General features: G+C 40.3%; 1 protein-coding gene across 3 annotated transcripts in view; it reads left to right on the top strand.

Moving 5' to 3' along the window:
- Positions 1 to 10011, top strand: part of Agl (amylo-alpha-1,6-glucosidase and 4-alpha-glucanotransferase) — a 69871-nt gene extending 59860 nt beyond the window's left edge. For all 3 annotated transcript variants that reach the window (XM_075981515.1, XM_075981513.1, XM_075981514.1), the window contains exons 30-34: positions 1014 to 1225; positions 2811 to 2908; positions 6445 to 6532; positions 6637 to 6770; positions 8245 to 10011. In XM_075981515.1, the coding sequence (XP_075837630.1) occupies positions 1014 to 1225; positions 2811 to 2908; positions 6445 to 6532; positions 6637 to 6770; positions 8245 to 8362 (650 nt within the window). In that variant the 3' untranslated portion in view covers positions 8363 to 10011. The remainder of the gene's footprint in view (positions 1 to 1013; positions 1226 to 2810; positions 2909 to 6444; positions 6533 to 6636; positions 6771 to 8244) is intronic.
- Positions 10012 to 18626: the final 8615 nt, after the last annotated feature.

Consider the following 18626-nt stretch of genomic DNA (forward strand, 5'->3'; position numbering starts at 1 on the left):
ATATTCTTTTTTTTTGTCAATTGATTTTTTTTCCGTTTATTTATTTATTAAAGATTTCTTCTCTTCCCTGCCACCACCTCCCATTTCCCTCCCCCTCCCCCAATCAAGTTCCCCTCCCTTGTCAGCCCATAGAGCTATCAGGGTTCCCTGCCCTGTGGGAAGTCCAAGGACCACCCACCTCCATCCAAGTCTAGTAAGGTGAGCATCCAAATTGCCTAGGCTCCCCCAAAGCCAGTACGTGCAGTAGGATCAAAAACCCACTGCCATTGTTCTTGAGTTCTCAGTAGTCCTCATTGTCCGCTATGTTCAGCGAGTCCTGTTTTATCCCAGGTTTTTTCAGACCCAGGCCAGCTGGCCTTGGTGAGTTCCCGATAGAACATCCCCATTGTCTCAGTGTGTGGGTGCACCCCTCGCGGTCCTGAGTTCCATGCTCGTACTCTCTCTCCTTCTGCTCCTGATTTGGACCTTGAGATTTCTGTCCCGTACTCCAATGTGGGTCTCTGTCTCTGTCTCCTTTCATCGCCTGATGAAGGTTAATAATCAGGAGGATACCTATATGTTTTTCTTTGGGTTCTCCTTATTTAGCTTCTCTAGGATCACTAATTATAGGCTCAATGTCCTTTGTTTATGGCTAGAAACCAAATATGAGTGAGTACATCCCATGTTCCTCTTTTTGGGTCTGGCTTACCTCACTCAGGATAGTGTTTTCTATTTCCATCCATTTGTATGCAAAATTCAAGAAGTCCTTGTTTTTTACTGCTTAGTAGTACTCTAATATGTGTATATTCCATACTTTCTTCATCCATTCTTCCATTGAAGGGCATCTAGGTTGTTTCCAGGTTCTGGCTATTACAAACAATGCTGCTATGAACATAGTAGAGCATATACTTTTGTTGTATGATAGGGCCTCTCTTGGGTATATTCCCAAGAGTGGTATTGCTGGGTCCAGGGGTAGGTTGGTCTACTTGGGATATTCTTAATGTCTACAATTGTCATGTCTTATTACTTTTCAGGAAAAATTGTAACAGTTTCATATGATGAGTGGAACAGAAAAATACAGAACAACTTTGAAAAGCTGTTCCATGTTTCTGAAGACCCTTCAGATCCTAATGAGAAGCATCCGAATCTGGTTCACAAGCGTGGCATCTACAAGGATAGCTATGGAGCGTCAAGTCCTTGGTGTGACTATCAGCTCAGGCCTAATTTTACCATAGCAATGGTCGTGGTAAGCCATGTGTTACTTTCAAATTTCAAAAATGTTATCATACCTATACTATGGGATTTTTTTTCCTGTTTGGTTTTCAGCTCCCCTTAACCATGAAAAGTTATTGCTTTCTGGATAATTTTATATAGTTTCAGGAATTAAGTAGGCATATTATCTCTAATCTATAACATTTAGTGTCAAAAATAGAAAACAATGGGTGATGAGAAACCAAGTGTTTCCTAGTGTTTGTGTATAGGACAGTACTTGCTACCTGTGCCACACACTGGATGACTTGGGCTGCTTCCGTTAGCCTCAGCCCTCACACATTCCCCCTGAAGGCTGTGGGCGTTCGTACTACACAAGCAGGTGCCACAAGCAGCTCCCAGGTGCACCAGTTGGAAAGTTGTGCACAGGCAGCTTATGTTCACTTTTGGTCTCCTTTGCATTTTTCTCTAATTAGTTCTATTTAGATAAGAATGTTTTAAATTATTTACTTATGTATTTGGTATTATATAGTATTGTTAATATAAATTATCATAGTAATTTATTTAATTATTTTTTATTTTGTGTAGGGGGTGTTTTGCCCACGTGTATATCTGTGCACCATGTACATGCAGTACCCCTAGAGGCCAGAAGAGGGCATCAGATCCCCCACACCTAGCATGACAGACTGTTTTGAGTTAACCATGTGGGTGCTGGTAATCAAACTTGTGTCCTTTAGAAGGTCTCTTAACTACTGAGCCATCTTTCCATCCACCTAGCTAAGAATTCTTGACTGTTTTGTTGTTAAATCTCAGTCTAAAGATGAACCCTGAAGATCAGTAGACTAGGAAAGCTTTGTGTTTATCCATGCTTCCCTAGGTGTGTGACTTTGTCAAAAGGATTGCTAAGCAGAATATTACTAAGTATCGTGGTATGGAAGTGCAAGCTTGCACAGAGGTAGCTTTGATTCATTTTTCACGTCATTTTACTATTAAAGTGGATGCAAAATGTTTTCCCCTTCCGCATAACACAGGAAAGTACTTCCACTGTTGGAGTACAAGTTCTGAATTCATTATGGCCAAGAGAGGGGAAAAGGTTTAAGGTTTTTTTCTTTTTTTCTTCAATTTTTCTAGACAGGTTTCTCTATGTAACAGCTTTGTTGTCCTAGAACTCACTCTGTGGACCAGGCTGGTCTCGAACTCACAGAGATCCGCCTGCCTCTGCCTCCCAAGTGCTGGGATTAAAAGCGTGCACCACCACTGCCAGCAGTTCAAGTACTCTTACAGGGTGCTTCTGCAAGTCTAGAAATAAAGTGATGTGTCAAGGTGAGCCCTGCCTTTCTGGGAGCTATGGTTAGCTCTTGGATCTGGTTACTCCTTCTTGCGTGCCCCGAGGGAATGGTCACTCTGAGCTTTCCCAGCTTCTCAGGCTGACAAAGGCAGTTCGGGCTCAGCCTCATGGGGTGAGAATTTTGGGTATGCACTCTCAAATTCTGACCACACCATAGCCTTAATTTTTTCTTTCTTTTCAAAGTTTATACTTAACATATCTAGGTAAGAGCTTATTTTTCTGTGATATTAAAATGCTTGGTTTTTTTCTTTGCTTGTTTTACCTTCTTCATTAGGCCCCTGAACTGTTTACTGCTGAAAAAGCTTGGAAAGCTTTGGAAATTGCAGAAAAAAAATTGCTTGGTCCCCTTGGCATGAAAACTTTAGATCCAGAGTAAGTTGGAACATAAGTATTAAGAAAGTTGTTGATATTGTCTTTAATCCACATAGATTAGCATTAGCCATTCTGTACTTGCTTACAAATAACTTCTCAAAAATTGCATTCAAACTTCTGAAAACATTTGCCACTTTATTGTGTGTGTGGTTTCTCCTATATACACTAATTAACTTAAAAGTTAAAAAACATGAAACTAATGTCATGAATAGTTTTTATTTCTTTTCTGACTATAAAAGTAATACATGATTATTGTGGATGTTGAAAAGTACCAACAGTGTATAAAGAAAAAGAAGTTTCTCTAAATCCCTTTGTCCAAGACCCAAGCAGCATTCACATCTTCTCTATTACTCAAGTCATTTCTACTCATTTTTGTACATTTTGTGTCCATATAGTCGCAAATCTAGGAGAATTTGTGTGAAAGACTAAGACTTGGTGCCTCACGTCTGAGTCCTAGGACTGGGGAATCTGAAGCAGGGTGATCACAGGTTCAAAGTCAGTCTGGACCGCTAGCCAGGCCCTGTCTCAGAAACAAAACAACAGACTCAAGCCTGAGGATGGAAGCTCAGTACCATGACACCAGCGCTTGGAGGCTTTAGCAGGAAGATTGCTGATTATTCCCGGCCAGTTTGGCACATGAGTTCCAGCTACCTAAGTTTGTCTAAAAGGGAACAAAAGCAAGTTTATCTAGAAAGAAGAAACAAAGAGAAAAAATAAAAACCAACTTCATAGGGATGTAGGTCACTGGCAGACATTAACCTAGCGTGTAGGAGGGCCCCAGCACCCACTCTCACTAAAAAGTTCCACAAGTTCAATTCCCAAGATGACAAAAATAAATAATTTTATAAATGGCCAGCATGATGGCACATGCCTGTACCCGGCACCTAAAAGGCTGAACCAGGAGAGTTGGAGTTCAAGGTCATCTTTTACTGTCTGACTAGTTGAGGCCAGCCTGGCTACAGGAGAGCCTGTCCTGGGCAGGGGAGAGCTGCTGGGAGTTTGTAGCTCAGTGGTAGAGCATGTCCTTGCCCCAACAAGACCCTGGGTTATGTCCCCAGCACCACGCCCCACAACTAAAGGCCATCTTTTTTTTTTTCAATGTGTATGAGTGTTTTGCCTTTATCTATGTCTGTGTGTCTATGTGCCACGTTCATGTCTGGTATAAGGGTGTGGAAATACCCTGGAACTGGAGTTACAGATAGTTGTGACCACCATGTGAATGCTGGCATTGAACCCGGGCCTTCTGTAAGAAACTGCTGGGCCGTCTCTCCAGGCCCTCAGAGACAGTCTCTGTGTTTCTTTGCTGGCAGTTCTTCATCCTGCTGAACTGGATGCTGTGCTGTTTTAGATACTGTGCATTATCTGTTCATTTGCTCAGGAGAGAGCTTAATTGTGTTCTTTACTGGCAGTCTTCCTGTATAATTACACCATTCTTTTTACTTAAATTAGTAAATAACTTTGTTTTTATTTTACAATTTGCATGTGCAAATGTCTTTAATTTTATAAATTAAATTTCTAATGGCCTTTCTCAGTTTTGGGAGTTTGGTGTTTTGTTGGGTCTTGTGCGCCTGCGCACACACACACAAACACACACATACACACACACACACACACACACACACACACACACACATACATGCGCGCGCACACACAAACACACACATACACACACACACACTTGCCAGGGCGCTCAACAGCTGATCCTGGGTTTTCTACTTTACTATATACTGATTTCCACTATGTGGTCTAGGCTGACCTGGAACTCAGAGATCTGCCTGCCTCTGCATAACGAGTGCGGGATTAAAGGTGTGCACCATTGTACCCACCTTTCTATATACTGATTTCATTTTTTTTGGTCTTTTATTTTTGATTTTGTTTGTTTGTTTGTTTTTCTGTTTTACGAGCTAGGGTTTCTCTGTGTAACAGCCTTGGCTGTTCTAGAACTCACTTTGCAGACCAGCCTGGCCTTGAACTCACAAGCTCTACTTGCCTCTACCTCCCAGGTGCTGGAATTAAAGGTGTGTGCCACCATGCCAGGCTCTTTTGAAGCCAACCTTGAATTACTGACTCTCCTGTCTCAACCTCCCAAGTTCCAGAATTAGATACATACCACCATGCTTGGCTTCATTTCATTCTGATATATGCAACATTTTATATGCTAATACTTGTCATTTTCTGCATGCTTACATACTCAGAGCAGATTAAAAACTTGTCAGGTGTACATATACAGGAAGATCTCTGTGAGTTCAAAGCTAGCCTGGTCTATTGAGAAAGTTCCAGGTCAGCCAGGACCACACAGTAAGACCCTGTTTCAAACTCCTGTTCCCCCCCAAAAAAAACAAACAGAAAACCTGCTGATCAGAACTAAAAGATATGTTAAAGGCACATGTGGCCATTTTGTATCACTAAACAGGATTTTAAAATTACAATTTAATTAAATTTCAATATGCATAACTCATCTAGTGGCCTTGTTTGTAACACTGTTCAGTATATAACTATGTTATAAATTCTATATATTATAGCAGTATCTATATTCAATTGTTATTTATAATCTGACAGTATGCTAATTTAAGTTTTAAAATAGCTTCATAGAGAAGTTTAAAATATAACCTTACATGGACTAAGGATGAAGCTAAGTGGTGGGATGTTTGCCTAGCATAGATAAGGCCTTAGGTTTGATCAATAGGCACCACAAGATAAATAATTTACATAAATAAATAAATGGCTTTCTGCTCTACAATCAGTGAAACCTTGTCTTTAATGATGTTTTACTGATTCAAATAACTGTATGGGTATTTTAATTGTTATACACTTCTGGGGGGGGTGCGGTTTCGAGACAGGGTTTCTCTGTGTAATAGTCCTGGCTGTCCTGGAACTTGGCTCTGTAAACCAGACTGGCCTTGAACTCAGAGAGATCCCTGCTTCTGCCTCCAAGTGCTGGGATTAAAGTTATGTGCCACCACCACCCAGTGTTACACATGTTCACATATTAGAAGCCTAGTGAAATGGTTAAACAATAGACTAGCTTTTTGAAGACAAGATGCCGCAATATTTTTTATTAATTTTCTAAAATTAGCATACAAAGTAATAGCTGTGACTATGACATTTTCATATATATTTCTGTGACGCCCCTCTCCCATTTCCTGGCCGCCTGTTCTTCCTCCCACCTTATAGCCCTCCCTCTGTTCCCACGTCACATATATGCTGTTATCTTCCTTTTCCTTCCCCCCCCCCTTTGTATACTTCCTCCTCTAGTATCATGACCTTCAACTGTAAATAAGTTAATATCCGGACTCTAAATATGAAAGAAAGCTTAAGGACACTTGGCTTCTCTGCTAATCTTTCCTGAGCACATTATAAAGTCCTCTGTGCTCATATGTACTAATTGTGTGTTAAGTAATGTACTAATACTGAGCAGGCTCACTCTATAGATTGGGAGAGAAGATGATTATTTTTCTTGCCTTTACTGTTGAAATTCTGATGTTCCTCTATGATGCCTGACCTCTTACTGACCTCAAATTCCAATCATTTTGCAGTGATATGGTTTACTGTGGAGTTTATGATAATGCCTTAGACAATGACAACTACAATCTTGCTAAAGGTTTCAATTACCACCAAGGACCTGTAAGAATTTTGTTTCTCTTTTCAGAGTTTTCAATTTAAATTGGTTTTGAAATAAATTTAGATATCACAATTCTTTTTTCCTTTCTTTTTAAATCATACTTTAGGAGTGGCTATGGCCTATTGGGTATTTTCTTCGTGCAAAGTTGTATTTTTCCAAACTGATGGGCCCAGAGACTGCTGCAAAGACTGTAGTTTTGGTTAAAAATGTCCTTTCCAGACATTATGTTTATCTTGAGAGGTAAGTTATTGCATGACTAATGTCCAGTCAGTGTATCAGATATCAGGTAAACAAGGCTTTCTCAGAATTCACTTCTGCATGCTGTGTGCATCTGCACCTTAATTCAACCATGTAATTTTTACCTCCCTTAACTATTTTGGTTTTAATTTGAGGATATTATGTTTTATGGTCTGTACTTGTAGAATAGTCTTTAATTTTCAAGATAACTGATAATTTGCATGTGATTAGGATACATAAAGTACTTGAAGTATCCAGGTTGGACCTTTTGAGATGATTCATTTTTCAAGTCATAGTTTCCATTATCCTTAAAATATCAGTTAGTATTTGACTGTTATTTCAAGTGGTATTTGTTACACTCTTTCTCCTGATGATTAGTGAATTAAGCAGTGTCAGTGCTGAGTATTTTTCTGAGATGGCATACACTCAGCCAGAGTCTACCTGCATTTCTCTACGTCTAGACATAAGTGTGTCTCCTTCTGCGTGCTTAGACTAAATGTGTAAGTGGCCTACACTGCCTCTCACGTGAGCATCAGGAGATGCACTAACAGTCCGTGTAGTGCTGCTGGGATCTGTCACTAGTCACGTCACGTCTGTCCATCCCTCTTCTCTCTGTACATGTAGGGATAGGTATAGCATTTATCTCGTGGAGTGGCTGTCAGTGTTGAGGTACTGTACATAAAGTACTAAGTATTAGAGGTAAATATTTAATCGGTTGGCTTGTTATTCTGTAGAATAAGGAACTAATTGGCATTTTCCTAATTATAACTCTCACTGTCTCTGTATTACTTCCTTTAGTTTTCTAGTTCTATCAAATTCACACATAATACACTTATATATTTGCAGTGTGAGTCATGAACTTACTCTGAAAGACTGAAATTATTGCCAGCATGGAGGCATCAGCCTGTGATCTCAGCACATGGCAAAACAAAACAGGGAGAGCGTGAGTTCAGAGCCACATGAGCTACATAAGACCGTATCTCAAAGCACAAACAAGATCAAAGTTAGGCTTGAGAGGATATTACATATATATTTATAGATTTTCTGGAATTGTAGTTTTTTAAATTTTTAATCATGCAGCTGGGCCTAGTGAAACACATCTTTGTTTCCAACACTTGGAAGGCAGAGAGGAGCATTACAGCAATTTCAAGGTCAGCCTCAGCTACATAAGTTCCCAGCCAACGAGGGTCACACAGCAAGACCCTAGCTCAAACAAACAAACAAAAACAAATAGCAATGATGAAATATTCATTTGTATTTGCTAGTATTAAATCACAAAATAGAATATACCAAAGAATAGTTTTTAATCTAAATTCTTTGTATATATACTTGTAGAATATTATTTTATTTTGTAACAAATGACAAAATGATTGCTTTTATAGTAAAAAGCAAAAATCATCAGGACTTGCCTACTTTGCTCATATGCATTAAATTATGCCTCATAAAATGCTTTTCTTTCTTTCTTTTTCTTTTTCAGATCCCCGTGGAAAGGACTTCCGGAACTCACCAATGAGAATGGCCAGTACTGCCCTTTCAGTTGTGAGACACAAGCGTGGTCAATGGCTGCTGTTCTTGAAACCATCTATGATCTGTAGGTGTCTCATGGACACTTACTAAGTGTGTGAACACTTGGCATCATTGACTGCAAGGTTATAATGAAACATAAGCTCCACTCATTTTAGAAATCTCATTCATAGCCAGGCAGTGGTGGCACACGCCTTTAATCCCAGCACTTGGGAGGCAGAAGCAGACAGATCTCTGTGAGTTCCAGGCCAACCTGGTCTCATACAGCAAGTTCCAGGATAGCTAGGGCTACATAGAGAAACCCTGTCTTGAAAAACCAGAAACCAAAACAAACAAAAAAACTTAGTGGTTTTTCTTTTTCTTTTTTTTTTTGACCTTTTTCTTAAAGAGTACCATGTATGCCACCACCGCTAGTGTGTGCAGTACTGGAGACAACACCCAGGGCCTTATGCTATATGAAATAAGTACTCTGCCAACTGAGCTACATCCCCAGACTATATATTTTTTTTACATTCTTTTGATTTGAATCAAAGAAAAAATGATCATTTCCCATAGAGGGTTGCCGCTGTTGCATTCAGAAAGTGTGCTTCAGAGTGGACGAGGAAAAGAGAAGAGCACCATCTGCAGTTTGTGCAAGGGTGGAAGTGGAGAGGGGCTCTCCAGTCCTGCTGTGTGTTGGCACACTCCATAGACGGCGCTTCACTAATAGCCTGGCATTCGTTACAGCATTCTTAATGTGTGCATAATGTAATCAGTGCACATTAATAAATGCTTTAAGAATGTGGAACGATAGGAGTTTTCACCTACAGTATGTGTTCATAAATAGAGCACAGAGCTTCAAAATGTGCTTTATTTTTCATTGATAAGTTATGTTTTTAACATAATAAAATTAAAGTTAACTATAGTTAACATAACCTATTTGTATTAAATTAAAGATTAATTGGATATATGAAAGAGCATTAGGACATAAACAGTTCTGTAAAATTATAATCATAACTGGTTCCAATTTCCATTATGAGATAGTTTACATTTTCAAAATGGAAATTACTGGGCATATTTATGAAAATTTTACAGAGGGAAAATTGCCTAGAGATGAAGCTTAGTGGCGGAGTGCCTGCCTAGCATGTGTTAAAGCCCTGAGATCTATCCTCAAAACCATCAGGGAAGAGGGAGAGGAGGGAGGGAGAGGAAAAAGAGGATTTAAAATACAGCCATATTAAGTTATCTACAATAGGGTCACGACCCACTCAGAAAGGTTTAGGGTACAGTGCTCCTGTTGAGGATTATTAGTGAAAGAAAGCACTGTGTTTGGCATGGTCCATTTGAAAGTCCCTGAAGGTGTCTTCTGCATTGTCCCAGCCACAGGAGTTCAAAAGCTGCTTTTTGACTATAGAAGGGTAATTGTAGAAGGTACAGTGCTTCATCCCTGCGGGACACTGCAGAGTGTTGTTTTATCTGACATTTCACAAACGGTCTGTGCCTTGGGTTCTCACTTAATCCAAATCAGTCTTACTCTCCTCAATGAAAAGTAAGCTTCTCAGTTTAACCAGTACGTTGAGACATCTTAGTGAGTCTTCAGAGATGACTGAGGAGACGTGAAGCCTATCATTCTGATGAGTGTTGTCACCTGCAGTAATCATTACTACTGTGTCTTAAATGCTCTGTCTGTGAGCAAGTGTTTATATGTCTGTGTGACAAAATAAAAGTCTTTTATAAAGGACTCTGTCTGCTCCTCCATCATTTACCAATTACTACTCCCCCTCGGCAGTGAGTGATACCCAGGATGTGAGGGGAACAGAGAGAGGAGGGAGAGTTGGAGCATTTGGAGATTTATTAGCGTAGCCATGTCAAGATTAGGAGTGAAGTAAGCTTTCGATGTATCCGTGAGTCTGTTAGCAGCTACACTCCTTTCAAAGATCTTGAATACAGTGAGTTTATCTACATTTTATACAGTAGCTAGTGGATGTGACGTGAACACTTACTTTCTGAAAAACCCAAAGGCATTTTCCACTTTCAGTTATATAGCAATATAAACACATAGAATAGCATCTAGTAACCAAAGCTGTCCCATCCTGGCTTTGACTTGCTTAGTGTTGCGTCGTTTTTCTAAACTACAGATTGTGTATCTTTATTTTTAAATTAAAAGTGCTAACCTAAGAATCTATAATTCCCAAGTCATCCTAAATGGATTAGTCAACCTTGCTGCATTTACTTACTAAAACCCTCTGTGCACCAGTTTAGTGAATTCAGAGTCAGCATAGTTGGTTTTTGCCCTTATTTTCTGTTTCTGTCAGTCCTGGATGATAAGGGAATAATGGCACGTTGCCATTAGAGTTAATATTTTTTTCTAATATATTTGGTTTCGTTATTTTGGGTGGGATGGGTGTCTAACTTACAAAGCTTTTACATTTTCTTTAATCAGATTTCATGTGATCCCATCTATCCCTTGTAAGTTTAGTGTCTCAGTAAATCAAGTTTGCTTCTGTTTCCTCTTAGGCCTGTGCATGTCCTGAAGCCACATCCGGTACCACTGCATCAGGTGTGGTGCTCAGTCTCCCCCAAATTACCATATTCCAAAATCACATGTTGAATGTGATTTGTGCTGATCTCTTCTGCAGACATTCAATTCCTCTTTAATTGTAGCATCCGCCTCTAGATCGTGCTTGTTGGAGTTCCGGACCTACACTCACCCTTGCAGCCGTCCTTGTCCACTCACTCCCAGCCTCTGCCCTCCTTCCACCCCATTCTGGTGATGGAACCCTGGGCCTTGTGCTTGCTGGAAAGTGCTCCACCACTGAACCAAGTGTTCCAACTCCAGGTTTTTGTTTCTGTGTTTTGGTATTTGCTAAAACCTTTTCCCACCACCTTCTCTCGCCAGTCCCCTACTCTGTTTTCAAACCCTTGTTCCATACTTGTCATTGTTTCTTTTTCTTAAGTGTTTTTCCAGTCCCAAAATTATTAACATTTTTAGTAAAATTGCATGCATCCCATAAACAAATTGGATCAGTACTAACATGTACAGTATATTAATCTTATAACCTAAGGACTTGACTGTCTATGCTCTTTTTCTCCTATACTTCCGGTTCTTCCTAGTGTTTATGTTAAAGACTTCTGTGATAGTTTTGGTTCATCTTAATACTAAACGGGTTGATCAGAAAAAGAAATTAAGATTCAACAGACATATAAAGTTCCTACTACGTGACTGACTGTTTGTATTACAGGTATTAAATATACTTTCTAATGAAAATATTACCCTAAGTCACACAACTAATGAATTTTTGGGGCAAAATTCAGTCCCTAATGTACAAACCAGAATTACTCTTTCATGGATCCTTAAGATTGCAGTATGGTATACGAGCCTTCAGGCTTCCTCCCTCCGTGTGCTCATGGGTCCAGCCGTGGCTTGCCTTCTGGCTTCCTCCCACCGTGTACACATGGGTTATCAGCAGCCCCTGATGGTGGAAAGCATTAGATCCTATTCTGATGGATAACTTTGCAAATAGAAGTATTGTATCAGAGATGACAGGAAAGTCAGAGGCAACAAGGAACATAATAGCTAAGAGGTAGCACAGAGCTCAGAGTTGGCACTAGACAATTTCAGCCAGGAGTTAGATCTCATGGTTGGTGTGCTATAATAATAATAATAAGTCAAGTTCTTTCTGTGGAAGTTCACTAGCAAATATAACACTTAATTCTGCAAATGTTCAGGTTAAGCCATTTATGGTAGTTAACATACTTTGAAAGTAGGGAACTGTCCTGTTGTTGTTTTGGGACAAGGCCAAACTCTGGAACTCACTGTGTAGCCCAATCTGGCTTCGAACCCATGACAATCCTCCTGCCTTAGCCTTCCAAGTGCTAGGATTGTGGGCATGTGCTGCTATGCCTAGATGCTGCTAAATTCTAATAGACATAATGTGAAAGGAGTGCTCCAAAAATGGTTTGTCTTAGAACAATTTGAACGTAGTTGAAATCAGCCTGTCTGATTCACCTCGGCTTCTTCACGCAGGGCAAGGGTTACCTCATTTCCTCCATCCTGGCTGTGATAATATGGGGTTTGTGCTTTTCTGTCATTGATTTCTTCTTTGCTTCCCTGACTCCCTTTTTCCACTTCCCCCCACCCTTATCTCTAGCAATATTTTCTCACTACAGGAACTGTTGACATGAACCCTAACACACACACAAGCACACACACACACGCACACACGTAAACAAGAAAGAACAAAACCCCAAAATAAAACTACCTGTATTTCAACCATAATGCTAAAGTTCTGACAATGAAAAAAATTAGTAGATTATTAAATTAAGCAATAGTATATAGAAAAATTTTCTAAGCTTATTTAGGTCTCTTTGGATAAGAATGTCTATTAAAAAGTACATGAGAACGGAATTCTTGTCACAAAGACAAGACTACAATTGCCTTTAAATTTATGGAGTAAGAAGCCAAGCAAACAGAAGGGAGGTACTTCCCTGCTTGCAGAATGTTTACCTCGGTGATGCAGAAAGGCCAGCTCTGCCCTCAGGACTGTAAGATGTATAAGCATTTTGATGGATCATGCCTGCTTCATCTCCCTCTAGCTGAAAAGGAGTGCAATTGTTTACATTTTATTTGTGACCAATCTTGCAATCCCTTGGGTAGTCAGGGCACATGTGCTGCAGAATCTTTCAGGACTGTGACTTGGACAAAGGATGTGGCTCACTGCTAGAGCTTTTGCCCAGAGTGCGTAAAGCCCTGTGTGTGTTTCAAGTGTTCTTTTAAAAAAAAAAACTTCTTTTAAAAAAAAAAGTATTATTCTAGTCTATGTATAAGTGTTTTGCCTTCCCTGGATGTCTGTGCACCGTGTGCATGTCTGGTACCCTCAGAGGCCAGAAGCAGGCATCAGATACCCTGGACCTGGAGCTGCAGACAGTTGTGAGCTGCCATGTGAGTCCTGAAAGTCGAACTCGGGTCCTCTGGAAGAGCAGCCAGTGCATTTAACTCCTGAGCCTTGTCTCCAGCCTTTACTTTTATTTTTTAAGTTGTGTCTGAGTATGGATTTGTTTGTGTAGATGCAGTAGCCAGTGAAGGACAGAAGAGGGCGTTGGATTGTCTAGAGCTGGAGTTAGAAGTTATTGTAAACCACCCGACTTAGAGGGGAACTGAGCTCTGGAGCCATTTCTCCAGTCCCGAGGTCCTGTTTTTAAAGCTTAGCACCACTGTCAAAGAGAGGTCTATAAGCGTGGTCCTTCTTTCGTGGAAGAATGGTATCAAGCTTTATCAAACAAGATAAAAGGCTGGGTAGTGGTGGCACACGCCTTCAATCCCAGCACTGTGAGTTCAAGGCCAGCCTGGTTTTACAGAGCTAGTTCCAGGACAGTCAGGGCTGTTGCACAGAGAAACTCTGTCTTGAAAAAATGAAAAATAAAAAAAAAAAAAACTCAAGATATAAAAAAGTTATCTTCATATCAATTTATACTTAATGTGAAGAGATGTCTGTCTTTGTGTTCTATTGCTGTGAAGGGACACCAGCAACTCTTATAAAGGAAAAACATTTAATTGGGGTGGCTTACATTTCCAGAGGTTCAGTCCTATGGTGGCATGCAGGCAGATGTGGTACTGGAGACAGCTGAGATCCATATTTCACAGATGTTGTGGAACATTTGTGTAATGATGCAAGGATGTGCTGCATTCTTTTCTGTTGCATTTGTTTAACTCTGTAAAGCTGTGTTACTGTGCCTGCCTAAACACTTGATTGGTCTAACAAAGATCTGAATGGGTAATAGCTAGGAAGGAGAGGACTAGACGGGGCTGCCAGGCAGAGAAAATAAATAGGAGGAGAAAGTGAAGCTCAAAAAATAACAGCGAGGGGGCTGGAGAGATGGCTCAGTGGTTAAGAGCACTGTCCGCTCTTCTAGAGGTCATGGTGGCTCACAACCATCTGTAATGAGATATGGCGCCCTCCTCTGGTGTGTGGGCATACATGGAGGCAGAATGTTGTATACATAATAAATAAATAAATCTTAAAAAAAAATAAATAAATAACAGCGAGGATCAAGAATGAGAGGAGGATGCCAAGAGCCAGCCACAGAGTAAGAAGGAAGGAAAGGTATATAAACTAAAGAATGATTTTTTAAAAAAAGCCCAGAAGCTAAACAAAGATAAGCAGAATAATTCAAATTAGAATACCTGTCTAGAAACAAGTCAAGCTAAGGACAGGCATTCGTAAGTAAGAATAACTCTCTGTGTATTTATTTGGCAGCTGGATGGCAGGCCCCCAAAGAGTAAACACACACACACACACATACACACACACACACACGTTTCTGAAAAATGGGGTTTAGGAATCTAACAATCGGGCCGGGCAGTGGTGGCGCACACCTTTAATCCCAGCACTCGGGAGGCAGAAGCAGGAGGATCTCTGAGTTCGAGACCAGCCTGGTCTACAAGAGCTAGTTCCAGGACAGGCTTCAAACCATGCCTTTTCTAGCAAAATGTATTTTTTCTAAAAAGAACTGTAAAAGCAGATTCACATCAAGGGTGTGTGTGTGTGTGTGTGTGTGTGTGTGTGTGTGTTCATATCAGGATTTACCAATAACACAGTTGTAAACAGGACTGTGGCGGCACATGCATTTAATCACAGTAATTGGATTACAGAGCAGACCTATAGGCAGGCAGATATACAGAGGTTTGAGGCCAGCTTGTAACAGAGTTTCAGGACTGCAGGTGCTACACAGCAGCAGCAACTTCCTTCCTTCTGAGGCTTACAGACTTGGGCTCAGCCAGGTCAGTCACTTCTGTGTCTCTCCAGACACAAATAACATGTTGGGGGGCATGATCATGTGAGCCAGTTCACACAATAAACCCTCTCCCATGAGACCATTGCTTCTCTCTCTCTTTTATTTATTTGTTTGAGACAGCCCTGGCTGTCCTGGAACTCGCTCTATAAACCAGGCTGACCTCAAACTCAGAGATCCTCTGTCTCTGCCTCCCAAGTGCTGGGATTGAAGCCATATGCCATCAAGTCCAGTTGCTTCTGTTTCTCTTAAAGAACCTTGATTTGGAGGAGGCTGTCACCATGGCAGCCCATCTGTCTTGGACTTTCCCGTCTCTGGAAGAGTGAGCTATGTTAAATCTCTGTTGTTTATCATTTACTCAGCCTAGAGCTGAACCTTGACCCTCAAGGGTGGTGCATGCATTTAATCCAGGCACTTGAGAGGCAGAAAAAGGCAGTTAATGTTTGGGTCCTGGGTCAGCTTCATCTACAGAGCAAGTTCAGGACAGCAGGACTATATCAAAGAAATCCTGTCTCAAAAGAAACCAAAATAATAATAATAATAATAATAATAATATTTACTGAGCCTCAGATGTTCTGGCATACCAGCAGAAAAGAAACTGAGAAACTGATGGGGAAAAGAGGAAAGGATTTCATAATGTCCAGAAACGAGGATAGTGACACTGCAAACCAAAAAGCATGGGCACCACAATCCTTTTTCTTACATCACAGATTCTTGTGTTCTTGCTCTGCTTGTTCCTGGTTTAATAGTTCTGACTCAATTCTTACCTGTAAGTGGTTACTGCTTGTTGTTTTCCTGGCTGCCCAGACCTGAAGTAATCACACAGAAAGTATATTATTTGCAATGCTGTTTGGCCAATGACTCTAGCGTATTCCTAGCTAGCTCTTGCATCTTAAATTAACTCATTTCTATTATTTTATGTTTTATCACAAGGCTCTTGGTTTACTGGCAAGGTTCCGGGGGTCTGTCTTCTGCAGCAACTACATGGTGTCTCCCTGACTCTGCCTTCTTTCCTCCTCTGTCTGCTTGGAATGCCCACCTTGCCCTATTCTGTGCTCCATTAGGCCCAAAGCTGATCTTTATTAACCAGTGGTATTCACAGCATACAGAGGGGAATCCCACATCACTTACCTCCACTGGAATTTTTGAAAATCTTAAGTAGCTCAAAGGTCTGGTTCTTAGAGTCTATGAAGGCTGTTCTTTCCAGAAACTTTTCCAGAAATCGCTTGCAAAGGAAGCCCTTGGGGTTCTAGGTACTTGCAGGAGTTTGGGGGGGATGAAAATTGTAAAACAAATTCACTGTGTTCAGGTGACCAAAGACTTAAAACAATGATGGATAAAAATCTGACGAGAGTCCATCATAATAGATTGATAAGGGAACCCGCTTATGTCTGTTACCCGGTGTTTCAGGATCATTAACACTATGATCAGTAATGTTAGACTCAGATGTCAGATTTTTGGGAACTTTTTACACTCCTTGTCACATTTCTATAAATAACATACACCCATCAATTATATAAAGAATGGTAAACATCATTCATTTGACAATCTTTCAAATGAGCCTAAATAACATAATGATAAGGAGAACAAACAAATCCTTTGAGATTTTCCAGGGAAACTTTTAGAGAATCTTAAAGTTATTTTGCGGTCAAAATACTTTGTTCAGTTAGGTGTAGAGATACTCTCCTATAGTCCCAGCTACTTGGGAGTCTAAAGCATGTGGACCACGTAAGCCCAGGAATTTGTGGTCATTCTCAACAACATATGGAAGTCCAAATAGTGGATTGTCTCAGAACAAGTTAACCTAGCTAGCCAGCTTTGGGTCTTCACTGCCCATCTGTCCTATGGTATCATTTTATGTGCTATGAGAAAATGGGAGGAACCAACCAAGCCAAACAATATGGCTGCTTCCAGCTGGCCAGCGGGGTACATGAAGCAGGATCTGATGTGTGACTTTCCCAGAGAAATGTAGAAGACACATTCATTATAGTGCCAGCAGATCAAGGATGACTCATACAGGTCCAGATTGCTGAGGAAATTAATTGGTTATGGGATATACTTATAAAGTCGCGGATGATTATAGAAGGTTGCATTCATTTGAATTCACTAAAATCTCACCCATATGGGTCCTATTTTAGATTCTAAATATAGTACATAATTAATATAAATTTGGACTCAATGTACAACCTAGTGTCAAAACAAACATGATTATGGGCTCAGTATAAGCCACAGGCAGGTCAGGTGGTGGTGGCACACATCTTTAGTCCCAGTATCCGGGAGGCAGAGGCATGCGATCTCTGAGTTCGAGGCCAGCCTGGTTTACAGAGTGAGTTTCATGACAGCCAGAGCTACACAGAGAAACCCTATCTTAAACAATAAAACAAACATTTAAAAAATACACAAAACCATAAAAGTAGTGTATGTATTCTCTGTCCTTGCCTTTATTCAGATTCTTCTGGTCTTGGTAAACACTGAGTGACTGTAGGAAGATTGTTTTGCTGAGGTCTGTCATGTAGAAAAGCTAAATGACAGCCTGCTGCAGCACTCCACCCCTTTCTCTGACTCTTGAATGATTTCTGTCCTCTCCTTCCGGATGTTTGCTAATCACTGGAGGGGATATTATGCGGTAGCTTATTTTGCCTACAATTGAACAGTGAGTTGCTGTTTTATGGGTGCAGAGATACTGAGGAGGAGGAGAAGAAAAGAAAGGAAGCTAACTTGAATATTAGGTAAGCATTTGATTGATTTAAATTAAAGAAAGTTGAGGCCAATTTAATAAAATTACTGGGGATGGAGTGTAGCTCAGAGCAGAGCGTGTTCTTAATACAAAATCAGGCCCCTTGAACTGACTGATAGGTGAATGGATGGATAAGTAGGTGGATGAGTAGACAGACAGACAGATCTCAGTGGTAAAGTACTTACTTAGCATATGGAACCCTGATTTGGTTCTCAGAACTAAAGGAAGGATATCGAAATTTTGGCCCATATTGCTATTTTGTTTTCTTAATTTTTTTTCATGTATATGTATATGTATCCACATGAGTTTATTTGTGCCACACACATATATATATATATATACAGTAGCCAAAGCGGCCAGAGAGCACTGAGTCCCCTAGAGTTAGAGTTATAGGTAGTTGTAAGCCATTCAGTGTGGAAGCTAAAGGCCAAATCCCAGGGTTTTTGCAAGAGTAGTAAGTGCTTTTAACTGCTGAGACATTTCTCTGCTCCCACCCCTCCCCCATTTTGTTTTTGTATCAAGCAGTGGTGACACTGGGATTCTGAAAAATAAAAATATTTCAGGGATGGATAAGATATTAACAAATCTCTAGTAACTTGTAGAGAATAACATGTCTGAATTTTTTATATTAGTAGCATTGTAATAGCCTAAATCAAGTCCCTCTTCTGACTTGACATAAATGCAACCAATAGTAGCACATTTAATAAACCTAATGGTTTTAGTAACTATTTTTTTTTTGCTTTTTTTTTGGTTTTTCGAGACAGGGTTTCTCTGTAGCTTTGGAGCCTGTCCTGGAACTCCCTTTGTAGACCAGGATGGCCTCGAAC

The sequence above is a fragment of the Microtus pennsylvanicus genome, chromosome 7 (genome assembly GCF_037038515.1).
Source record: "Microtus pennsylvanicus isolate mMicPen1 chromosome 7, mMicPen1.hap1, whole genome shotgun sequence".
Classification (NCBI taxonomy): domain Eukaryota; kingdom Metazoa; phylum Chordata; class Mammalia; order Rodentia; family Cricetidae; genus Microtus; species Microtus pennsylvanicus.